Here is a 19,780-nt window from a genome sequence, read left to right as displayed (position 1 = left end):
AAGAGTACAGCAGGTTTTGCCCCCACCTCCAGCCAGAGCCTCGTGGAGCTTTAGGTGTTTACGCTCAATAAACACTCACAATGCTCGGTCTGAGAATTGAAACCACGATCCTACGACAGCGAGTCCGCAGCCCTAACCAGTGGGCCATTGTGCCTCCACACACACAAACCAAAACCTGGCACAGGAAGGCATACCCCACCACCAGAGAAACAAAATTTGGCGCAACAAAAGCAAAAGGCAAGGATCCAACTCAAGAGAAGCAGACAAGATAGCCCATGGGGAGTGAAGGGCTTGAAATATATACACGAATGTTGGGCCTCGTGGAGGCAACGACGAATGACCGAGACCATTTGGTAATATGCTATGTTTGAGAAGCAAACGTATCAAGCCAAGCAAAATTGTAGTTGGTGTCACACAAATGCCACCCTTGCTGGTGGCACGTAATAGCACCCATTACACGCTTGGAGTGGTTGACATCCAGCTGTAGAAAGCATGCCAAATCAGACAGGAGTCAGGTGCAGCCCCTCAGTTTACCAGCACTGGTCAAACTGTCCATGCCAGCATGGACAACAGACGTTAAAAGATGATGATGATGATGAAGAGTGGGTGCTGAAAAGTTCCTGGCTTTTGGTAAAAGAAAATACTGGAATATCAGTTAATTATGATTGTATTCAACATATTCCCCTCTTAGATTCACACATTTACTGCAGTGGTCCTTCAGTTTTTCTAAGCCCTGTAAAAGAACTGGGAAGCTTGGGCCTGCAACTAGGCCTCTTACAATACCCTTAAGGCCAGGAACTTCTATATATATTATATGTATAGTTGCAATAATGAAGTCAAACTAGTGATATTTTGGAATCATTTAAAATGTATGTTTCGGGTTTACGCAAACCTGAAATGCACATATCATACTGGATGGCAGAATGAACTAGCCGGTCATAGCTCCATCTATGCAGATATGCTAAAAACGATTTGGAGCGGTCATGTCAGATCCAACTATATAAGAGTGGACCAGCCAATTGGCCCAACAAAGACAGCTAACAACAGTAAAAAAAGTGCCAGCAAAAATATTTTTACATGTTAATGCTTACCAACCACATGGCTCCAGGTTCAGCCCCACTGCATGTGTGTGTGTGTGTGTGTGTGGTGTGTGTGTGTGTGTGTGTGTGTGTGTGTGTGTGAGTCTGTGTGTGTGTGTTTGGGTTTCCTTGTCTTGATATTGCATGATAATTGTAAATGAGTGTCACTGTTGCACAAGCAGTGTCATACATTTCCATTATTCTGGGAGAACATGTTTGGCCATGTGAATGTATCATTACCTAGCTAGAAATTGGATGAGGGTTGGCAACAGGAAGAGCACCCAGCCACAGAAAAATCTGCCTCAATAAAATTCATCCAACCCATGCAAGCATGAAAAAGTGGTTGTTATGACAATGATAATGACGATAATGTATGGCCACAGATTGTTTATAGAGCCGCCGTACAACTGTAATATTTGATAGATTCAAAATACTTACCTCAAATATCTCTTCCCACTTCATGATGCTACCAGACGGAGTCTGGGCCACCACCTCGGGTAACTGTGCTGCCGATGAATAAGAGCCATCATGCCCATCATAAGACATATAAGAGATTGCGGAAGATGCCGTTGATGCTATTGAAGCAGACTTACGAAGCTACAACGAGATGACACAAAGATAAGCAATATATAATAGATATAAAAGCATGCATATACACGAAATATCTTATAATAACTGGCACTACGTCAGTTACGACAATGAGGGTTCCAGTTGGTCCGATCAACAGAAGAGCCTGCTTGTGATATTAACATGCAAGTGGCTGAGTACACCAAAGACACGTGCACCCTTAATGTAGTTCTCAGGGTGATTCTGCATGACACAGATTGTGACAACGCTGACCCTTTGAAATACAAGTACTACTCATTTTTGCCAGTTGAATGGACTGGGGCAATATGAAATAAAGTGTCTTGCTCAAGGACACAACACGCTGTCAGGAATTGAACCCATGATCTTACAATTGCAAGCTGAATACCTTAATCACTAAGCCACATGCCTTCATAATATATTATAATATATTATAATATATTCAGATACACTCACATATATAATCAGATGTAAAACAACATATCATTTAAAAGACGCCCAACTTTACTCTCCTCATAATCTTTAACAAATTCAGTTTACATAAATGACAGTGTACGAGACACACATACATGCATGTATACAAACTCACACACACACACTCATAAACAAATATGTATGCAATTAGATAAACATTGGTTCCATGCAGAATGTGGCCAAATGAATACATTTGAAGACTATATAATATACTGCTTCTCCTCATGCAACACATTCATATTATCCATATAATCAAACACACACACATATATATACAGTCATACATAGTTACACACACACACACGCATACACACATATATACAAACATATATACAAACATACATAGATACGTGCACACACATACATACATACATACATACATATATCACATATATACATACATATATCACATATATACATACATATATATATATATATATATATATATATATATATACATACACACCAATACATATATCTGTACACATACACACACATGCATATATGTATATTTATATATATCATCATTGTTTAACATCCGTCTTCCATATATATGCACACACACACATATATACACACATACATATACACCCACATACACAAACATCTATGATGTCATTTAAAGCTATAGCATTCATTTTACACTGCAATGTTGAAGTTCATTTTTAATCAAAATGGCGTTTCAATAATTCAAAGCATGTCACACACACACACACAAGCATGCACAGATGTGTGTGCCATTACAAGCCAGTTGTATATTCAAAGTGTTTCCACCAATCTATAAATGCACTTAGACAAGTTTCCTGTTTAATCTCATATTCTTTATTTACTTTCTGTCTATTTGTAAACAATATAATCAATGTGCTTTTTAAAACTAGGTGATACACACATAATCAAACATACACACACACGTATATGGGTGTGTATTTTGGCTTCAAATTTTGGAGACGGGCTAAGTCAATTTACTTTAACTCCAGTGTTCAACTGGTACTTATTCTATCGAACCCTGAAAAGGATGAAAGATAAAGTTGACTGCAACAGAATTTGAACTCAGAACATAAAGACAGACAAAATGCTGCTAAGCACCTTTATAAATGCATGTTTGTGTGTGTGTGTGTGTGTGTGTGTGTGTATACATACAGAGAGTCCAGAAGCTGGCTACCCGCATGGTTCTTGGTCTCAAGAATTTGTCTTATGAAGAAAGGCTGAAGACGCTCGACCTTTATTCTCTAGAAAAACAACGACGCCGTGGTGATCTCATTCTTGCTCACAACATCATAAGCGGAAAGTGTAACCTCTCGAAAGAGCTGTTCTTCACTCCTGCTCCAGAGCGTCAGCTGCGGGGTCATTCCGAAAAGCTCTACCTGCGATGATTCCATCTCAATCGAAGGAGAGGGGCTTTCTCCGTCCAGGTTGCGGATCCGTGGAATAAGCTGCCGGACGAGATGGTGAAGATGCCGACGACCGCTCGGTTCAAAGTCTCCCTTGACCACAAGTGGCCTGAACTCTTTACATGAACACCACCCTGTATATAACTCCATGTCTCCCTACATGGCCTTGCTTTTTGCTTTTTGAGCCCCAAAATTAACTAACTAACATATATATATATATGTAGCCACCCTGCCTAATGAAGCTGCATCAACAGAATTGCCGCCTCTTACGAACAGAGCAGGATTGCAGGGGCAAAGAGAAAACGTTTACTGCACATGCCCAGAGCCAACTGCTAGCATTCAATTTCTGCAGACCACCAGTGTCTGACCTGTGGCAGAACTTTCAGAGCACACAACAGACTGGTCTACCACAGCCTGACTCACAGTGCCCAGCCTTTTCCCATGTGATGTCTTTGGTCATTGTCAACAACGACAGATGACCAGTGACATGATATGACGAAGATAGATATGACTGTAATTAGGGTAGCATTCATTCTCTAGTTTGTTCAATTTTTCTCAACTGAACTATAGACTGATTGATTAAAATAGTCAATAATTGAACCTATAACAACTAGCAGAAACAACAGTAAGTCAAATTTATTATGATAAAGGAATATGTAGTGACCATTATTTATATTTTGTCTTATATATATGTGTGTGTGTGTGTATATATATAATGTATATATATATATATATATCTTTTTTTTACTAACTATATAGATATGTACTATATCTATATAAATATACCTCTATATATATATGTGTATGTGTGTGCATATATTGAAACATCTGTTACTGAACATTAAAGGCATTGAATATTGAACATTTTGTGGAAATACCATTCAAGCTGATAATAACAATGAAAGCACAGGTAATAGGAAAGGTGGGTGGGGAGAATGTTCTAGAATGTCTGTTCTTACCTTTGATGCAACGACAAGCTGCACCACCTGGGAAGTATTACGTAAAACGTTTACTGCTTCCTGGTGAGTAAGGCCAATAAGGCTGGATCCATTGATCATGAGAAGCTCATCCCCACGTTTTAGCCGGCCATCTCTGAAAAATAAAGACAAAAAAAAAGATCTGTGTTGGAGACATTGATTCAAACCAAGCTGTTTTCTAATGATTGTCTAAATTAATCTCACAATTATATCTGGTGCCTTTCGAAAAGGTAGAAGAGCTAATTTTTGTGCAAGAACGTTATATATAGTCAACTGAACTGCATCCCAACTTATTACTGCTATGTGTAACCATATTTTCCAGCATACAAGCCAATGTAGTATACAGTACAAATATATGAAGTAAACAGGCAAACATCATCACTGTCTTTCCAAATCCTGCTGTATACAGTGATGTAGAGTGTGCGATAGGTGAACCGTGATGTAGAGTACACGACAAGTGAACCGCGATGTAGAGTGCACAACAGGTGAACTGTGATGTAGAGTACGTGACAGGTGAACTGTGATGTAGAGAATGCAACAGGTGAACCGTGATGTAGAGTGCGCGACAAGTGAACCGCAATGTACTGAGTGTGCAATAGGTGAACTGTGATGTAGAGTGCGCAAGAGGCAAACCGTGATGTACTGAGTGTGTGATAGGTGAACCGTGATGTAGAGTGCACGACAAGTGAACCATGATGTAGAGTGTGCGACAGGTGAGCCACGATGTACTGAGTGCACGACAGGTGAACCACAATGTAGAGTGTGCGAGAGGTGAATCGTGATGTACTGAGTGAGCAATTGGTGAACCGCGATGTAGAGTGCACAACAGGTGAACCACGATGTACTGAGTGTGCGATAGATGAACTGTGATGTAGAGTGCGCGAGAGGCAAACCGTGATGTACTGAGTGTGCAATAGGTGAACCATGATGTAGAGTGCATGACAGGTGAACCATGATGTAGAGTGCGTGACAAGCGAACCGCAGTGTACTGAGTGTGCGACAGGTGAACCACAATATGGCGAGGGTTTACCGTATTCGCCATAAATTGAAGTTGATTTTATTTATAGTCTTTACTCTCTTGACACCAGTGACACCACAACTCATTTCTATAGCAACGTCATTGGTGCCGAGCTGAATCAACCTTTTCCTTTTCTCTTGGATAACATCAATGGCATAGAGAGGGGAGGTTGGTATGTATAGGTGACTCCTGGTCTTCCAAAAAACAACCTTGCCTGGACTTGTGCCTCAGAGGGTAACTTTCTAGGTGCAATCCCATGGTCATTCATGACTGAAGGGGGTCTTTACCTTTACCCCCCCCCTTGCAATTTTGGAGCCTTGTGCTGAATTTAGTAGTAGTTGTGACAGAAACAAGAATGAAAATAGCTTTTAAATTTGCAGATTTGCAGGGGGGGGGGAATAATCCTCCTAACCAGGCCAATTCTTTTTTCCCTTAAGTGAATGAATGAGAAGTTTGTCATCGCAGTATATTACTGGTATTTATGGTATTTAGTATAATTTTAAAAATTTTTTAGTGTACCCTCTCCCTCCTACTTGCAGAGTAACAAAGAGAGGTTAAAACGAGTCAACAGTGACAAGAGATATGGAAACAACTTGAACTACAGAGTTACTTCCCTTGCTACATTGATTACCCGTTATAGTCTTTATGTCAGAGAAGGGAGGGTCTTCAACTGACTTGATTTGCTAGAATATATAGCAACATTTCCCTCATATAACTCCATTGTGCTAAAGAACAACAATACATTGAAAGAAGTATTTGTATACAGCGAGAAAATCTTTTAAAACCAAAGTGACCGGGAGTCAAAAAACAAATGGACAATGAATGTAGGATTAAAAATAACATTTCAAGAGGTTTAGGCATGGCCACATGGCTAAGAAGCTCCCAACCCCATGGTTCCAGGTTCAGTCCCACTGCATGGCACCAGGGCCGAAAAGAACTGAGATTAGATTTGGTCGATGGAAAGTGAAATATGCCCATTGTATGTGTGTGTAAGTGTGCATGAGAGAGAGAGAGAGAGAGAGAGGGGGGGAAGAGAGTGAGGGAGATTGTATGTGTGAGAGAGAGAAAGAGAGAAAGTGTGAGTGTGTATCAGTGTGTGGCTCTTCATCTTGACATCACACGGAAGTTGTAAAGTCGCAAAAGCTGTATTAGTCAGTTCCAATCTTCCACAAAAACATGTCCGGTTAGTCATGGGAAAATACGTTGCTTGGAAACTAGTGATGGTTGGCACCAAGAGCTTCTGGCCATAGAAAAATCTGCCTCAACAAATTCCATCTGACTCATGCAAGCATAGAAAAGTGGGAGTGAGAAGAGATCAGAATAAATCAGAGACAGGGGAGGTGTACCAGGTCTTTCTCAAGATCTTCCATGAATGGAACCACCTGCTTATTAAATTAAAATCTAAGGAATGGGTATTCCACAGTTACAGGCACATCTCCCTTCATCATCATTGTCATCAGATTTAACGTCCACATTTCTATGCCTGCATGGGTCAGAATCAGTCCAGTGAGGCTGATTTGCTACAGCTAGATGCTCTTCCTGTTGCCAACCTTAACTTGTTTTTGAGTAACATAATATTTCCCCACAGCCAGACATGTTGTCATAGAAAACTAGAAATGAAAGACACTGCTTGTATGTTGGTGGCACTTGTTTACAATAATCCCATAATGTCAGTCAACGATTTCATCTCAATCGAAAGAGAGGGGCTTTCTCCGTCCGGGTTGCGAATCCGTGGAATAAGCTGCCGGACGAGATGGTGAAGATGCCGACTACCGCTCGGTTCAAAGTCTCCCTTGACCACAAATGGCCTGAACTCTTTGTATGAACACCACCCTGTACATAACTCCATGTCCCCCAACATGGCCTTGCTTTTTGCTTTTTGAGCCAAAAAATTAACTTAACTTAACTTAACTAAGTAGACAGTGAGTCTGACACACACACGACACATTGGGGAAGTATCCTCTACCATAGACTTGGGCTAACCGAAGCCATGTGAAATTTGATTAGTGGAAACTGAAAGAATCTCACAAATGTGTGTGTGTACATCTTTTATCATTTACTTGTTTCAGTCATCAGACAGTGGCCATGCTGGGGCACTGCCTTGAAGAACTTAGTCAAATGAATCAACCATACTACATTTATTTTTAAAAAGCCTGGTACTTATTCTATTGAGAGCTTTTGCTGAACTGCTGAGTTATGGGGATGTAAACACACCAACACCAGTTGTCAAGCAGCAGTGGGACAAATATAAAGACAGACACACACACACATATAATGGGCTTCTTTCAGTTTCCATCTACCAAATCAGCTCCCAAGGCTTTGGCCTGCCTGTCATTATTGTAGAAGACACTAGAGCAGGGTGCCACCAGTGGCATGTCCCACCACACTGGCATGGGCTGGACTGTGCAACAGGACCCAACATGTCAAAGGACTGCATGGTGTTCTGGTGTCCACTTTGATATGGTTACTCTTCCTAGCGCTGACCACTATATTTAGTGTATTTGTTGACCCAAGGCTGTAGTAAAAGATACTTGCATAAAGTGCCTCACAGTGGGACTGAACCCAAAACAACATGGATGGGAAGCAAACTTTAACTACACAGCCATACCTGGGACCGTAATGCAATTTTCAAGAAGGCTCAGATATGGTCTTTTAAATAGGCTTTTTCTGGTTTTTCCATTTCTCATTGAATTATAGTGAAGTAGATGGCCGAGTATTCCATAGAGACTCATAGTCAAAGTGACACTATGGCCGCTTTCAAATGCAGTCCATTCAGTGAGCCCCTGTGTTGTTCTCATCCGGCTAATTTTACTTGGTGGCTTCGGGTTAATCTGAGGCTTTAGAAGAAGCAACAATCTCAGATATGAAAGTAAGATTTCTGTTAGGATTTGAACTGAGAACATAACTGAATACTGAAGGGCAGTTTGCCAGGTACTCTAACATTCCTGTTGGGCTAGTGTCTTAATAATAATAATAATAATCCTATTCTACTATAGGTACGAAGCCTGGAACTTGAGGGAAGGGGAAAGGCCAATCACATCGACCCCAGTGCGTAACTGGTATTTAATTTATTGACCCCAAAAGAATGAAAGACAAAGTCAACCTCAGCAGAGCTCATGTGTTGAGAGGAATTCTTTGGAGTTTGAATAATTCACCTTTGGAAACATGGGTGTTTTGTTCAACATTCTTAAACAACCCTTATTCAGGGACCCTTTGAGCGGGATGGGTTACTTGACTTGAAGAAAATTCTAACTGGGCCTCACCTGCAAGGTCATGTGCTCTTTATCTTGATATGAGATCACCATGTCACACACATATGGTTGTGATGCATGTGCCTGGTGTACCCATATCAGATGAGTAGTCATGATTGGTATATTGGGCTTCGTATATTTTACCAGTGTCACTTTGATGGCATGCACTGCTCTCTCACTCAATAATAATAATAATGATTCTTTCTACTATAGGCACAAGGCTTGAGAATTGGGAGAAAGGGCTAGTCAATAACATCGACCCCCAGTTCTCCACTGGTACATATTTAATCGATCTGAAAAGGGTGAAAGGCAAAGCTGAATCCTTTCTACTGTAGGCACAATAGCTGAAATTTCAGGGAGGCTGATCTAGTAGATGGAAACTGAAAGTAGACAGTCATGCGCGTGTGTGTGTGTGTGTGTGTGTGTGTGTACATGTTACTCTCTCCCTTTGCCTTCACATTGCATGATAGTTGTGAGTATGACCGTCATGCAAGCAGTGTCTGTTTCCAAAGTTCCATGAAAACAGGTCTGGTCTGGTCATGGGGAAAATATTGTTTCATTCAGAAACAGGTGAGGGCTGGTGACAGGAAAGGCATCTGGCCATGGAAAACCTGCCCCAACAAATTCCGTCGGATTCATGCAGGCTTGGAAAAGTAGATGTAAAAACAACAATGATGAGTGGCATAATAAAGAGCTCATACACTTGCCAGGTTCAACAACCCAGAGGGATAGCTTTGACAGGGGAGACACACAACAAGGTCAAAACACTTCAATGCCTCAAAATCGCCTTATACTTTGGTTGGCCCAAGGCTATAGAAAAAGACACTGGCTCAAGGTGCCATGCAGTAGGACTGAACCTGGAATCACATGTTATGAACACAGATCATCTAAAAGGTGCAGATGTTGTCTGATAACAACAAAAATAACAATAAACAGTACTGTTACTGAATATCTCTCGTTGTGAGATTTACAAATAGTAATTTTCTAATTTATAGATCAGTAACTAGTTGTCATTTTGAAAACTATATATTTTGAACGGGAATTTGGCAGTGCCACCTCTAGCCGAACAATTATTCCATGCTGATGAAGAGAAATAATCCAGAAATTGTGATACACAGATATTGTTTTAAGCTGAGTGGGGGTGCTAGATTCCCTTGCTCGAAAATATAAGGACACAGATCATGTTGTATGGCTAGCTGGAGACAATGTCTCCTGGGGCTAAATTACAGCAACATTCGTCCTAAACCAGGACTGCCATGTTATGCTGGCAAACAATCTTTACTCCAAAAAGTACTGTTGCTGAATATCTCTCGTGAGATTTACAAATAGTAATTTTCTAACAGCAAACAAATATTCACATTTGATTCTGTCAGAACATTTCAAGAAAGAACAGATAGGTTATTGCTTGGATTCTCACTGCTCAGCATACACCCCATCAATTTTTTGTTTTGTTTTCTTATGTTTTCAATTAGATGGCTTTATACTCACTTGTGGGCTGAGCCTCCTTCTGTAATTCCAGCTACAAAGATTCCAATATCACCTTTCTTTGAGCCTTTCCCACCAGCAATATGGATCCCTAAACCATTTTCATCTTTCAATAGATGGAGTTTCGTAATAAGTCTTCTCTGAAAACAAACAAAAAATATATAAATAAATAATCAATAATTAATAATAACAACAACAACAATCCTTTCTACTAAAAGCATAAGGCCTGAAATTTTTAGGGGAGGGGACTAGTCAATTACATTGACCCCAGTGTTTCACTGGTACTTAATTCATCAACCCCTGAAAGGATGAAGGGCAAAGTCAACCTCAGCAGAATTTGAAATAATAATAAGAGGACAATAGGCCAACACTACAATATAAACTAACAAGAAATGGTATAAACACGTGCCAAACAATATACAAGACAATGACCAGGCCATAATCATTTGGGAGATGCTTGTTCAAACTAACAAAGAAATCAATCACCCAGATATAATAATCAAGGATTGGGGGGGAAAAAACACCTGCTTACTGATAGACATTGCAGTCTCTTCTGATCAAAATATTGTCCCCCCAAAAAAGTGGAGGAAATGTTGAAGTACAAAGACCTCGAAATTGAAGTATTCAAAATGTGGAGCATGAAGGTGAAAACAATACCAGTAATAATACAGTTCTATATTTAAAAGATGAGGAATTATGTACATTATTTTCATTTGACGCCATATGCCCAAAGGCATATGGTGTAGTGGTTAAGAGTGTGGGCTACTAACCCCAAGATTCCGAGTTTGATTCCAAGCAGTGACCTGAATAATAACAACATTGAAAAATACCTTAGTAATGAGAACGCAGGTTCGAAATTTCCCCCAAGACACCTGATAAGGGCTGGAGAGTATATCAGCCAAAATTTTGTGTTAACAACAAACAAGAGGAGGAACAATGTCTGTCGAATGTAAATAATGTAAAAAATACCAGTAATAATAGGAGCATTGGGTATAATAAAAAAAACATATGAGCAAAAGCCTAGAAGCTGTACCTGGACCTTCAACACTACAGATTATGTAAAAAATTAGCCCTGCTAGGAACAGACCCCATCCTATGCACGATACTATCAATTCAGTAATACAACCCCCACAACATGCACTCTACAGGACGGATACCCAACAGAAGAATACAACTCACATTACACACACAACACAAACACAACAAAGGACTGGAAACCAAACTCAATAACAAAGTAAATCGATGCATTACAATACCGAGAAAGAGTTTGTACTCTCACCAACAATAAAAAAGAACACACAATACTGCACATGCCTCAGTAATGCGAAGGTGTTGCAGGTGTTGCAGCTGAAATTTGCTTGAAACTATCAAATGTCAAATAATAATAATAATAATGGTTTCAAATTTTGCCACAAGGGCAGCAATTTTGAGGGAGGAGATGAATCAATTCTGCCAACCCCAGTGTTTTACTAGTACTTAATTTACTGACCCTGAAGGTGGTGAGCTGACAGAATTGTTAGCACACTGGGCAAAATACTTAGCGATATTTCACCTGTTGCTACATTTTGAGTTCAAATTCTGCTAAGGTTGACTTTGCCTTTCATCCCTTCAGGGTCAGTAAATTAAGTACTAGTGAAACACTGGTTATAATTATATCAACATCTGTACAGTACCAATTCTAATATTCACTATTCTACTAATTCTACTATTCTTCAATGGCAGTAATATCAGCAATTCCTTATATCAACACAAAGACAGAAATTTGCTGGTGAGGAATAAGGAGGTTGTGGTCAATCTCACTCAGCACATGAAACTCAGCCTAACTAATAATAATAATAATAATAATAATAATAATAATAATTGTCGTTGTCATTATCCTCATACACTTTAAATCTGGGTTTTGTCCCCGTTAACGAGGGTGGCCGGATCTATCTCAATGCCATAACAACTGACTTTGTTTTCCTTTTCCTTGCTTCAGTCATTGGACTGCAGCCATGCTGGGGCCCCATCTTGAAATGATTAGTCAAACAAATCAACCCCACTGCTTATTTTTGAGCCTGGTACTTATTCTATTGGTCTCTTAGGCTGAACTGCTAAGTTATGAGGATGTAAACAAACCAGTATGGTGTCAAGTAAGTAGGAGGAACAGACACAAACATATACACACACACACACCATATATAATATAATATAATAAATATAATATAATATATATATATATTATATATATATATATATATATATGTGTGTGTGGAGGCCCAGTGGTTAGGGCAGCGGACTCGCGGTCGTAGGATCGCGGTTTCGATTCCCAGACCGGGCGTTGTGAGTGTTTATTGCGCGAAAACTCCTAAAAAAAATATCCCTGCTGTACTCTTTCACCCACTCTTTCTTCTGTTGGCCTGCTCGCTTAGCCAGCGGGGTGGCATCATTTGAAGGCTAAAACAAACTAAATGCAAACGCATTGTGACCAGCGATGTGTAACTATATCTGATGGACTGGTCGGTCACGTGGTATATATATATATATGTATATACATACACCACACACACACACACACAAGGGGCTCCCACAGTTTCTGTCAACTAAATTCACTCACACAGCGCTGGTGGTCAATCCAGGACTGTAGAAGACACTTGTCCAAAATGCTGTGTAGTGGGATCGAACCTGAAACCACATGGTTGCAATGCAAGCTTTTTAACCACATAACTAAAATATTTTATTTCATCAAGCCACGAAATAGCTAAAGCTAAGTTGATCTTGGCAGGACTTGAACTCAGAACGGGGGTACTGACAAATCTACACACTGTTAGGAGGAAGTAACATTTCTTTTCCCAACAGACGCCATGGAGGAAATTAACACCAGAGTTCTTCAACAATCGGCACAAAGGAGGCAAAATACACAAATATGTGAATTGGTTCCATTACAAAACTTTTTCTTACTGTCACTCCTTCCATCCTCCTACTCTCATTCATTCATAATTTTACTCCATAATTTCCTTCTACACAGTTCATTTATTTCCTCCTTTATGCTTACTCATTCATTTATTGCCTGCTTTTCACTCACTCATTCTTTCATTAACACCTTTTCTCGTTCCCTAGTTGACTCAGTTTCATTCACTGAACCAGCTAATTGTTTCTGTTTTCTTCAATTATATATTTATTCGTTAGCTCCCCAACAATCTCATTTCTTAATTTCATCATTCATTCGCAATAGGTTCCTTCATTCCAATAAACTTCTTCATACACCCACTCATGCTTCTTCCTCGCTCTTTCTTTCATTCCAACCATCATTCCACATTCGCTCATTCATGACCTTACTCCCACTGCATCAGCTTAATTCATTCATTCCAATTTTTCCTTCATTCACAAACCCACCTCTGGCTAGCTTTATCCATTCCCTTGCTCTTTTTACTTCTCACTCATTCAATCATCCACTCATTCGTTTCTCCACTTATCATTCACTCTTTCGTTACCTTTCTCACCAACCTTATCAACTTACATCTTTCCTCTTTAAATTACTCATTCACTCAAGCAACCTCATTACATAACTCATTCTCACAAACCCTGTCCCTAATTAACTCATTCACAACCTCATTCACTTCATCACTTCTATTGACAATCATTCAATTCAAACTTCCTTCCACTCGCATCCAACCATCTTTATTCCTTTCTAACTCATTCAACCACTTTGCTACTCTTTCATTCACAGCCTCCCACTCACTCACTCCCTTATTCACATCCTCTCACATATCATTCGTTCGTTCCTTTCTTCCTTCCTTCATGTGTCCTCTACTACTCTACTTCCTGTCTATTGCTCACTCACTTGTTTAATCAATCCTTCCATCATCTGCCCACTGATTCATTCATAATTTCATTCATTCATCCACTCACTCACTCACTCACTCACTATATCTTGTCTCTCCCACAATCTACAAGTCTGTAGATATTATGTTATACCTGCAGGTATGTGTGTGTGTCATAAGAACGTATGCATGTATTTATGTATGTATGTATGTGTGAGTGGTGTATGTCTTCATGTATCATGTATGTGTGTATATATGTATTATGTTATGCATGCATGTTTGTCATATGCATGTGTGTATGTATGTATGTATATATATGTGTGTGTATATGTATACATATATGTACGTCTCCCTAAGGCAAAAACTCAATCATCCACTAACACACAGACATTCGCATATCCTCCCACCATCACTCAGTCAACCCCCCACCCTCCCACCCCGCCAATTATCATTTACTCATTCACAACTTTCATCATCGTCGTCATCATCAGCAGCAGCAACAGCAGCATTGTCATCATCAAGACTGGAATTCACGAAATCACCTCCCATGCCTTCCCCCCACCCCACCTTCAGCCATGCTGACATTCACCTTCTGACACCCACTCCCCACTTACACTCACAACGCCCTCCTACTCAGCCCTCCACCACTCACTCACACTCACACTCACATTGACATCATCAATAAATTCCTTCAGAGACAAAATATAAATTCCTTTGCAGGTGCAGCATCAATTCAGAGATAGCAACATGATGAAAGAGGGGAGGAGGAGGAGGAGGTGGGGGTGGGGGTGGGGGTCAGGGAGTTGCAATATGGCAAAGTGGCTGGCGGGGGGGGGGCGAAGGGAGTGCTATGTGGTTATTGTGCTTACTGTGCGGAACAAGGCTGTTTGTGGGTCGTGGCGGGGAAGAGGTGGGTGGTGGAGGTGATGCAAGAGTGGGAGATGGGGGGTGGGGGCAGATGGCAATTGGCAATCGCGGTGGGGGTGGAGGGGTGGGGGCGATGCGTAGAAGATGGATGAATGATCATCGCACGTGAGTGGGTAGGGTGGACGGGGTGTGTGAGATATGACCTAGGATGCTGGGGGGGGATAGGGGGGACAGGCTGGAGATTCCGATTGAAATGTGAAGGTGTGATGGAGGGAGTAGGGTGCAGAGTGAAGGAGTGGGGGGTGGGGTGTTCTTGCTCCAATCAAATAACCAGTGTTAGTTAAGGAAGTCATACCATACTACGCAACCCCACCTTTTTTTTTTTATATCCACATGGTCAATCAACCTGCTAGAAACAACAGCCAAATATCCTTCAAATCATGCTCAACCATCCTTCACTTTATATTTTACCATTTGTTTCAGTTGTTGGACCACGGCCATGCTGGAGCACCACCATGAACTTTTAGTCGAGTGGATCAGCCCCGGGACTTATTGTTTTAAAGCTTAGTACTTATTCTATGCGTCATCTCTTTTACCAAATTGCTAAGTTACAGGGACATAAACAACCCAATACCAGTTGTCAAATAATGGTGGAGGACAAACACATACATATATCATCATCATCATTTAACATCCGTTTTCTAAGCTGGCATGGGTTGGATGGTTTGAGAGAAGCTGACAAGGACGAGAGACACCCGATTCCATCATTTTGGTATGGTTTCTAAAGCTGGCTGGAAGCCTTTCCTAACGCCAAACACTTTACAGAGTGTACTGAGTGCTTTTTATGTGACACTAGCACCAGTGCTATCATATGTATGTATGTATATAATATCATGACTGTGTGGTAAGAAGCTTGCTTTCCAACCACATGGTTCTGGGTTCAGTCCCACTGCATGGCACCTTGGGCAAGTGTCTTCCACTATAGCCTCAGGCTAACGAAAGTCTTGTAAGTGAATTTGGTAGACGGAAACTGAAAGAAGCCCGTCGTATATATGTATATATATATAAATATGCTTGACAACCGATTCTGGTGTGTTTACGTCCCTGTAACTTAGCAGTTCGGCAAAAGAGAATGATAGAATAAGTACTAGGCTTACAAAGAATAAGTCCTGAGGTCGATTTGCTCGACTAAAGGCGGTGCTCCAGCCTGGCCACAGTCAAATGACTGAAACAAGTAAAAGAATAAAAGAAAAGAATAAGTACTACGCTTACAAAGAATATGCCTTGGGTCGACTTCTTCAACTAAAAAGACCCTTTAAGGCGGTGCTCCAGTATGGCCGCAGTCAAATGACTGAAACAAGCAAAAGAATACATACAACAGACTTCTGCACAGTTTCCATCTATCAATTTCACTCACTCACAGGACGCAGGTTGGGTCAGGGCATTAGTAGAACATACTCACTTGAAGTGCCCTCTGGTCTGAACTGAACCCAAAACACATGGCTGCAAAGCAAGCTGTTGAACCATACAGCGATGCATTCTTTTCTTTTCCCTTTTGTTCTTTATTGCAATGGAATTACATTTTGGGTGAATGTAGCCCAACATACACTATGATCTAATTCAAGACAGGATGGTCGTGGTTGGAAGTCTTTCAATCAATATAGTTGGCTAAACCAGGGCTGATGAGGAGCTAGACAACCACCACCACCACCATTGTGATGAGGAAGAAGGAAACATACCACACAAATGCTATCACCACCAAAATCAGGGTCTGTCTGTCTGTGTGTCCAACATGTTTGAAATTGACACCCACAACTACACCACCACCACCACCGATATAAAGCCAGGGTGGGAGCCTCTGCATGATTATCTGACTTGCTAGAAATAGCAGCCAAAATGCCCTTGTATGATACCCTCCCATCTTAAAAAGTAAAGCTACTTTGAATAATGCAGTCTTAGATACCACAAAAATAAAAGGTTGGTTATAGCACAGATTTGCTCGATCAAGGTAGACTTAGGATTAAGCAACAACATCAACTACAACCACTAACAATCTCCGTTGTCTAACAGAAGCATCATACATATCAGTCACTGTCTGTTTGTCCACAGTATTTCAATTTGGAAGAAACCCTTCCTGCTCACCCACCAATCCCATCACCACCACCACACCACCACCACCTTGCCAAAATAAAAACTGCAGCTGACTCATCCAGCTTCATCAGCAAACATTCCAATACCATTTGCCCAATTCCAGATCCCATTTATTTGTATACTTCTTTATTTATTAATTTTTTTTTTGGTTATCTCATTTTATTTGATTTTATTGCGATTAAAGAGAAATTATTATTATTATTATTCAGGCAGAGAGCTCTGGCAGAATTGTTACTGTGCCAGGCAAAATGCTTAGCAGTATTTGATCAGTCGTTATGTTCTGAGTTCAAATTCTGCCGAAGTTGACTTTTACTCTTCATCCTTTTGGGGTTGATAAATTAAGTACCTGTTGCGTACAGGGGTCGCTCTAATTGACTGCCCCCCACCAAAAAAAAATTTCAGGCCTTGTGCCTATAATAGAAAGGATTATTATTATTATTATTAAGGTAGTGAGCTGGCAAAATCCTTAGCATGCTGGACAAGATGCTTAGCGGCATTTTGTCCGTCTCTCCACTCTGAGTCTAAATTCCACCGAGGTCGACTTTGCCTTTCATCCTTTCGGGGGTCAATAAGTTAAGTACCACTCACGTACGGGGGAGGGAGGGGCACCTCATCGACTATCTCCTCCCCACAAATTCTAGGCCCTGCGCCTATAGTACAAAGGATTATTATTATTATTATTATTATTACTATTATTTGCTAAGGTCAAAAATGGCATGTAAAATGCACCATAAAAATGTAGTCATTGCCAGTGCTGTCAGACTGGTCCCATGCCAGTGGCACGTAAAAAGCACCATTCAAGCATGGGTGCTGCCAGAGCCGCCTGACTGACTCCTGTGCCAGTGACACTTAAAAAGCACCATTCGAGTATGACTGTTGTCAGTGCCACCTGACTGGCTCCCATGTCAGTGGCACGTAAAAAGCACCATTCGAGTGTGGCCGTTGCCAGTGCTGTCTGACTGGTCCTGTACCGGCGGCACGTAAAACGCACCATTTGAGCATGGCCGTTGCCAGTGCCTCCTGACTGGTTTCCATGCTGATGGCATGTAAAGAGCACCATTTGAGCATGGCCATTGCTAGTGCTGCCTGGCTGGTCCCGTGCCGGTGGCACGTAAAAAGTACCATTTGAGCAGGGTCATTGCCAGTACCACCTGACTGGCTCCCCATACTGATGGAACATAAAAAGCACTATTTGAGCATAGTTCGTTGCCAGTACCGCCTGACTGGCTCCAGTGCTGGTAGCACGTAAAAAGCACTCACTACACTCTCGGAGTGGTTGGCATTAGGAAGGGCATCCAGCTGTAGAAATATTGCCAGATCAGATTGGAGCCTGGAGCAGCCTTCTGGCTTGCCAGTCCTCAGTCAAACTGTCCAACCCATGCCAGCATGGAAAGCGGACATCAAACTACAATGACGGAGGTGTTGAGCAGGCAGAATCGTTAGCACGCCGGATGAAATGCTTAGCAGTATTTTGCCCATTGCTACAATCTGAGTTTTTATATTCCGCCAAAGTTGACTTTGCTTTTCATCCTCTCAGTACCAGTGAAACACTGGGGTCGATGTAATCGACTAGTCCCCGCCCTCAAAATTTCAAGCCTTGTGTCTATAGTAGAAAGGATTATTTGCCAATGTCAACTTAACCTTTCATTCCTTCAGGGTCAATAAAACAGAGTAGCAGTCAAGTACCGAGCGTAATGTAATCAACTTGTCTTGTCCCATCAAAATCACTGGCTTTGTGCCAAAATTAGAAACAACAACAACAACAATAATAATAATAATAATAATAGTAGTAGTAATAACTATTACTGTTGATAGAATTATTATTACAATAAAAAAAATACACCTATCTCTGAATAGGGTTCTGGTTGGATTGAAACTGAATAAAGCCTGCATGTGTGTGTGTGTGTATCTCATCATCATCATTATTTAAAGTCTGTTTTCCTTGCTGGAATGGGTTGGATGGTTTGATTGTAAAATTGCAAGCCTGAGGGCTGCCCCAGGCTCCAATCTGATTTGGCAAGGTTTCTATAGCTGGATACTCTCCCTAACACCAACCACTCCAGGAGTATAGTGGGCCATGACTACAATCCCACTTGGCTTGACAGGTCTTCTCAAGCAGGGTATATTGCCAAAGGGTCTCAGTCTCTTGTCACTGCTTCTGTGAGGCCCAATGCTCAAATCATTTAACTTTGTGTATGTGCTTTATTGTAAATGAGTACCATCATTACACAAGCAGGGGGTGTTGTTTCCGGTTTTTGTATGAAACATGTCTAGCTATATTATTTACATTTGATAGATATTTGTCCTCAACAATGTCTCAAGTTTCTTGGGGAAATTTCGAACCTGGGTTCTTATTCCCAAGGTATTTTCTCATTATTATGATTATTCAGGTCACTACCTGGAATCGAACTCTGAATCTTGAGGTTAGTGGCCCACTCTCTTAACCACTACACTATATGCCTGTAATAATAACAACATCAAAAAAATACCATAGGAATGAGAACCCAGGTTTGAAATTTCCCCAAGACACCTGATGAAGGCTGGAGGGTATATCGGCCGAAACGTGTTAACAAACATGATGAGGATAAATATCTGTCAAATGTAAATAATGTACATAATTCTTCATCTCTTAAATATCGAACTGTAATGTGTAGCTATGGGGGAAATGTTAAGCTTGCTTGGAGGTAGGTGAGTGTTGG

General features: G+C 40.9%; 1 protein-coding gene across 2 annotated transcripts in view; it reads right to left on the bottom strand.

The window, feature by feature from the left end:
* Nucleotides 1-19,780, bottom strand: part of LOC115220412 (tyrosine-protein phosphatase non-receptor type 13) — a 278,782-nt gene that overhangs the window by 10,988 nt on the left and 248,014 nt on the right. For both annotated transcript variants that reach the window (XM_036509865.1, XM_029790532.2), the window contains 3 exons: nucleotides 10,264-10,400; nucleotides 4,489-4,621; nucleotides 1,518-1,676 (listed from right to left, as the gene is read on the bottom strand). In XM_036509865.1, the coding sequence (XP_036365758.1) occupies nucleotides 1,518-1,676; nucleotides 4,489-4,621; nucleotides 10,264-10,400 (429 nt within the window). The remainder of the gene's footprint in view (nucleotides 1-1,517; nucleotides 1,677-4,488; nucleotides 4,622-10,263; nucleotides 10,401-19,780) is intronic.

Source organism: Octopus sinensis, linkage group LG16, assembly GCF_006345805.1.
Source record: "Octopus sinensis linkage group LG16, ASM634580v1, whole genome shotgun sequence".
NCBI lineage: Eukaryota > Metazoa > Mollusca > Cephalopoda > Octopoda > Octopodidae > Octopus > Octopus sinensis.
This window is presented reverse-complemented; position numbering and strand designations above follow the sequence as displayed.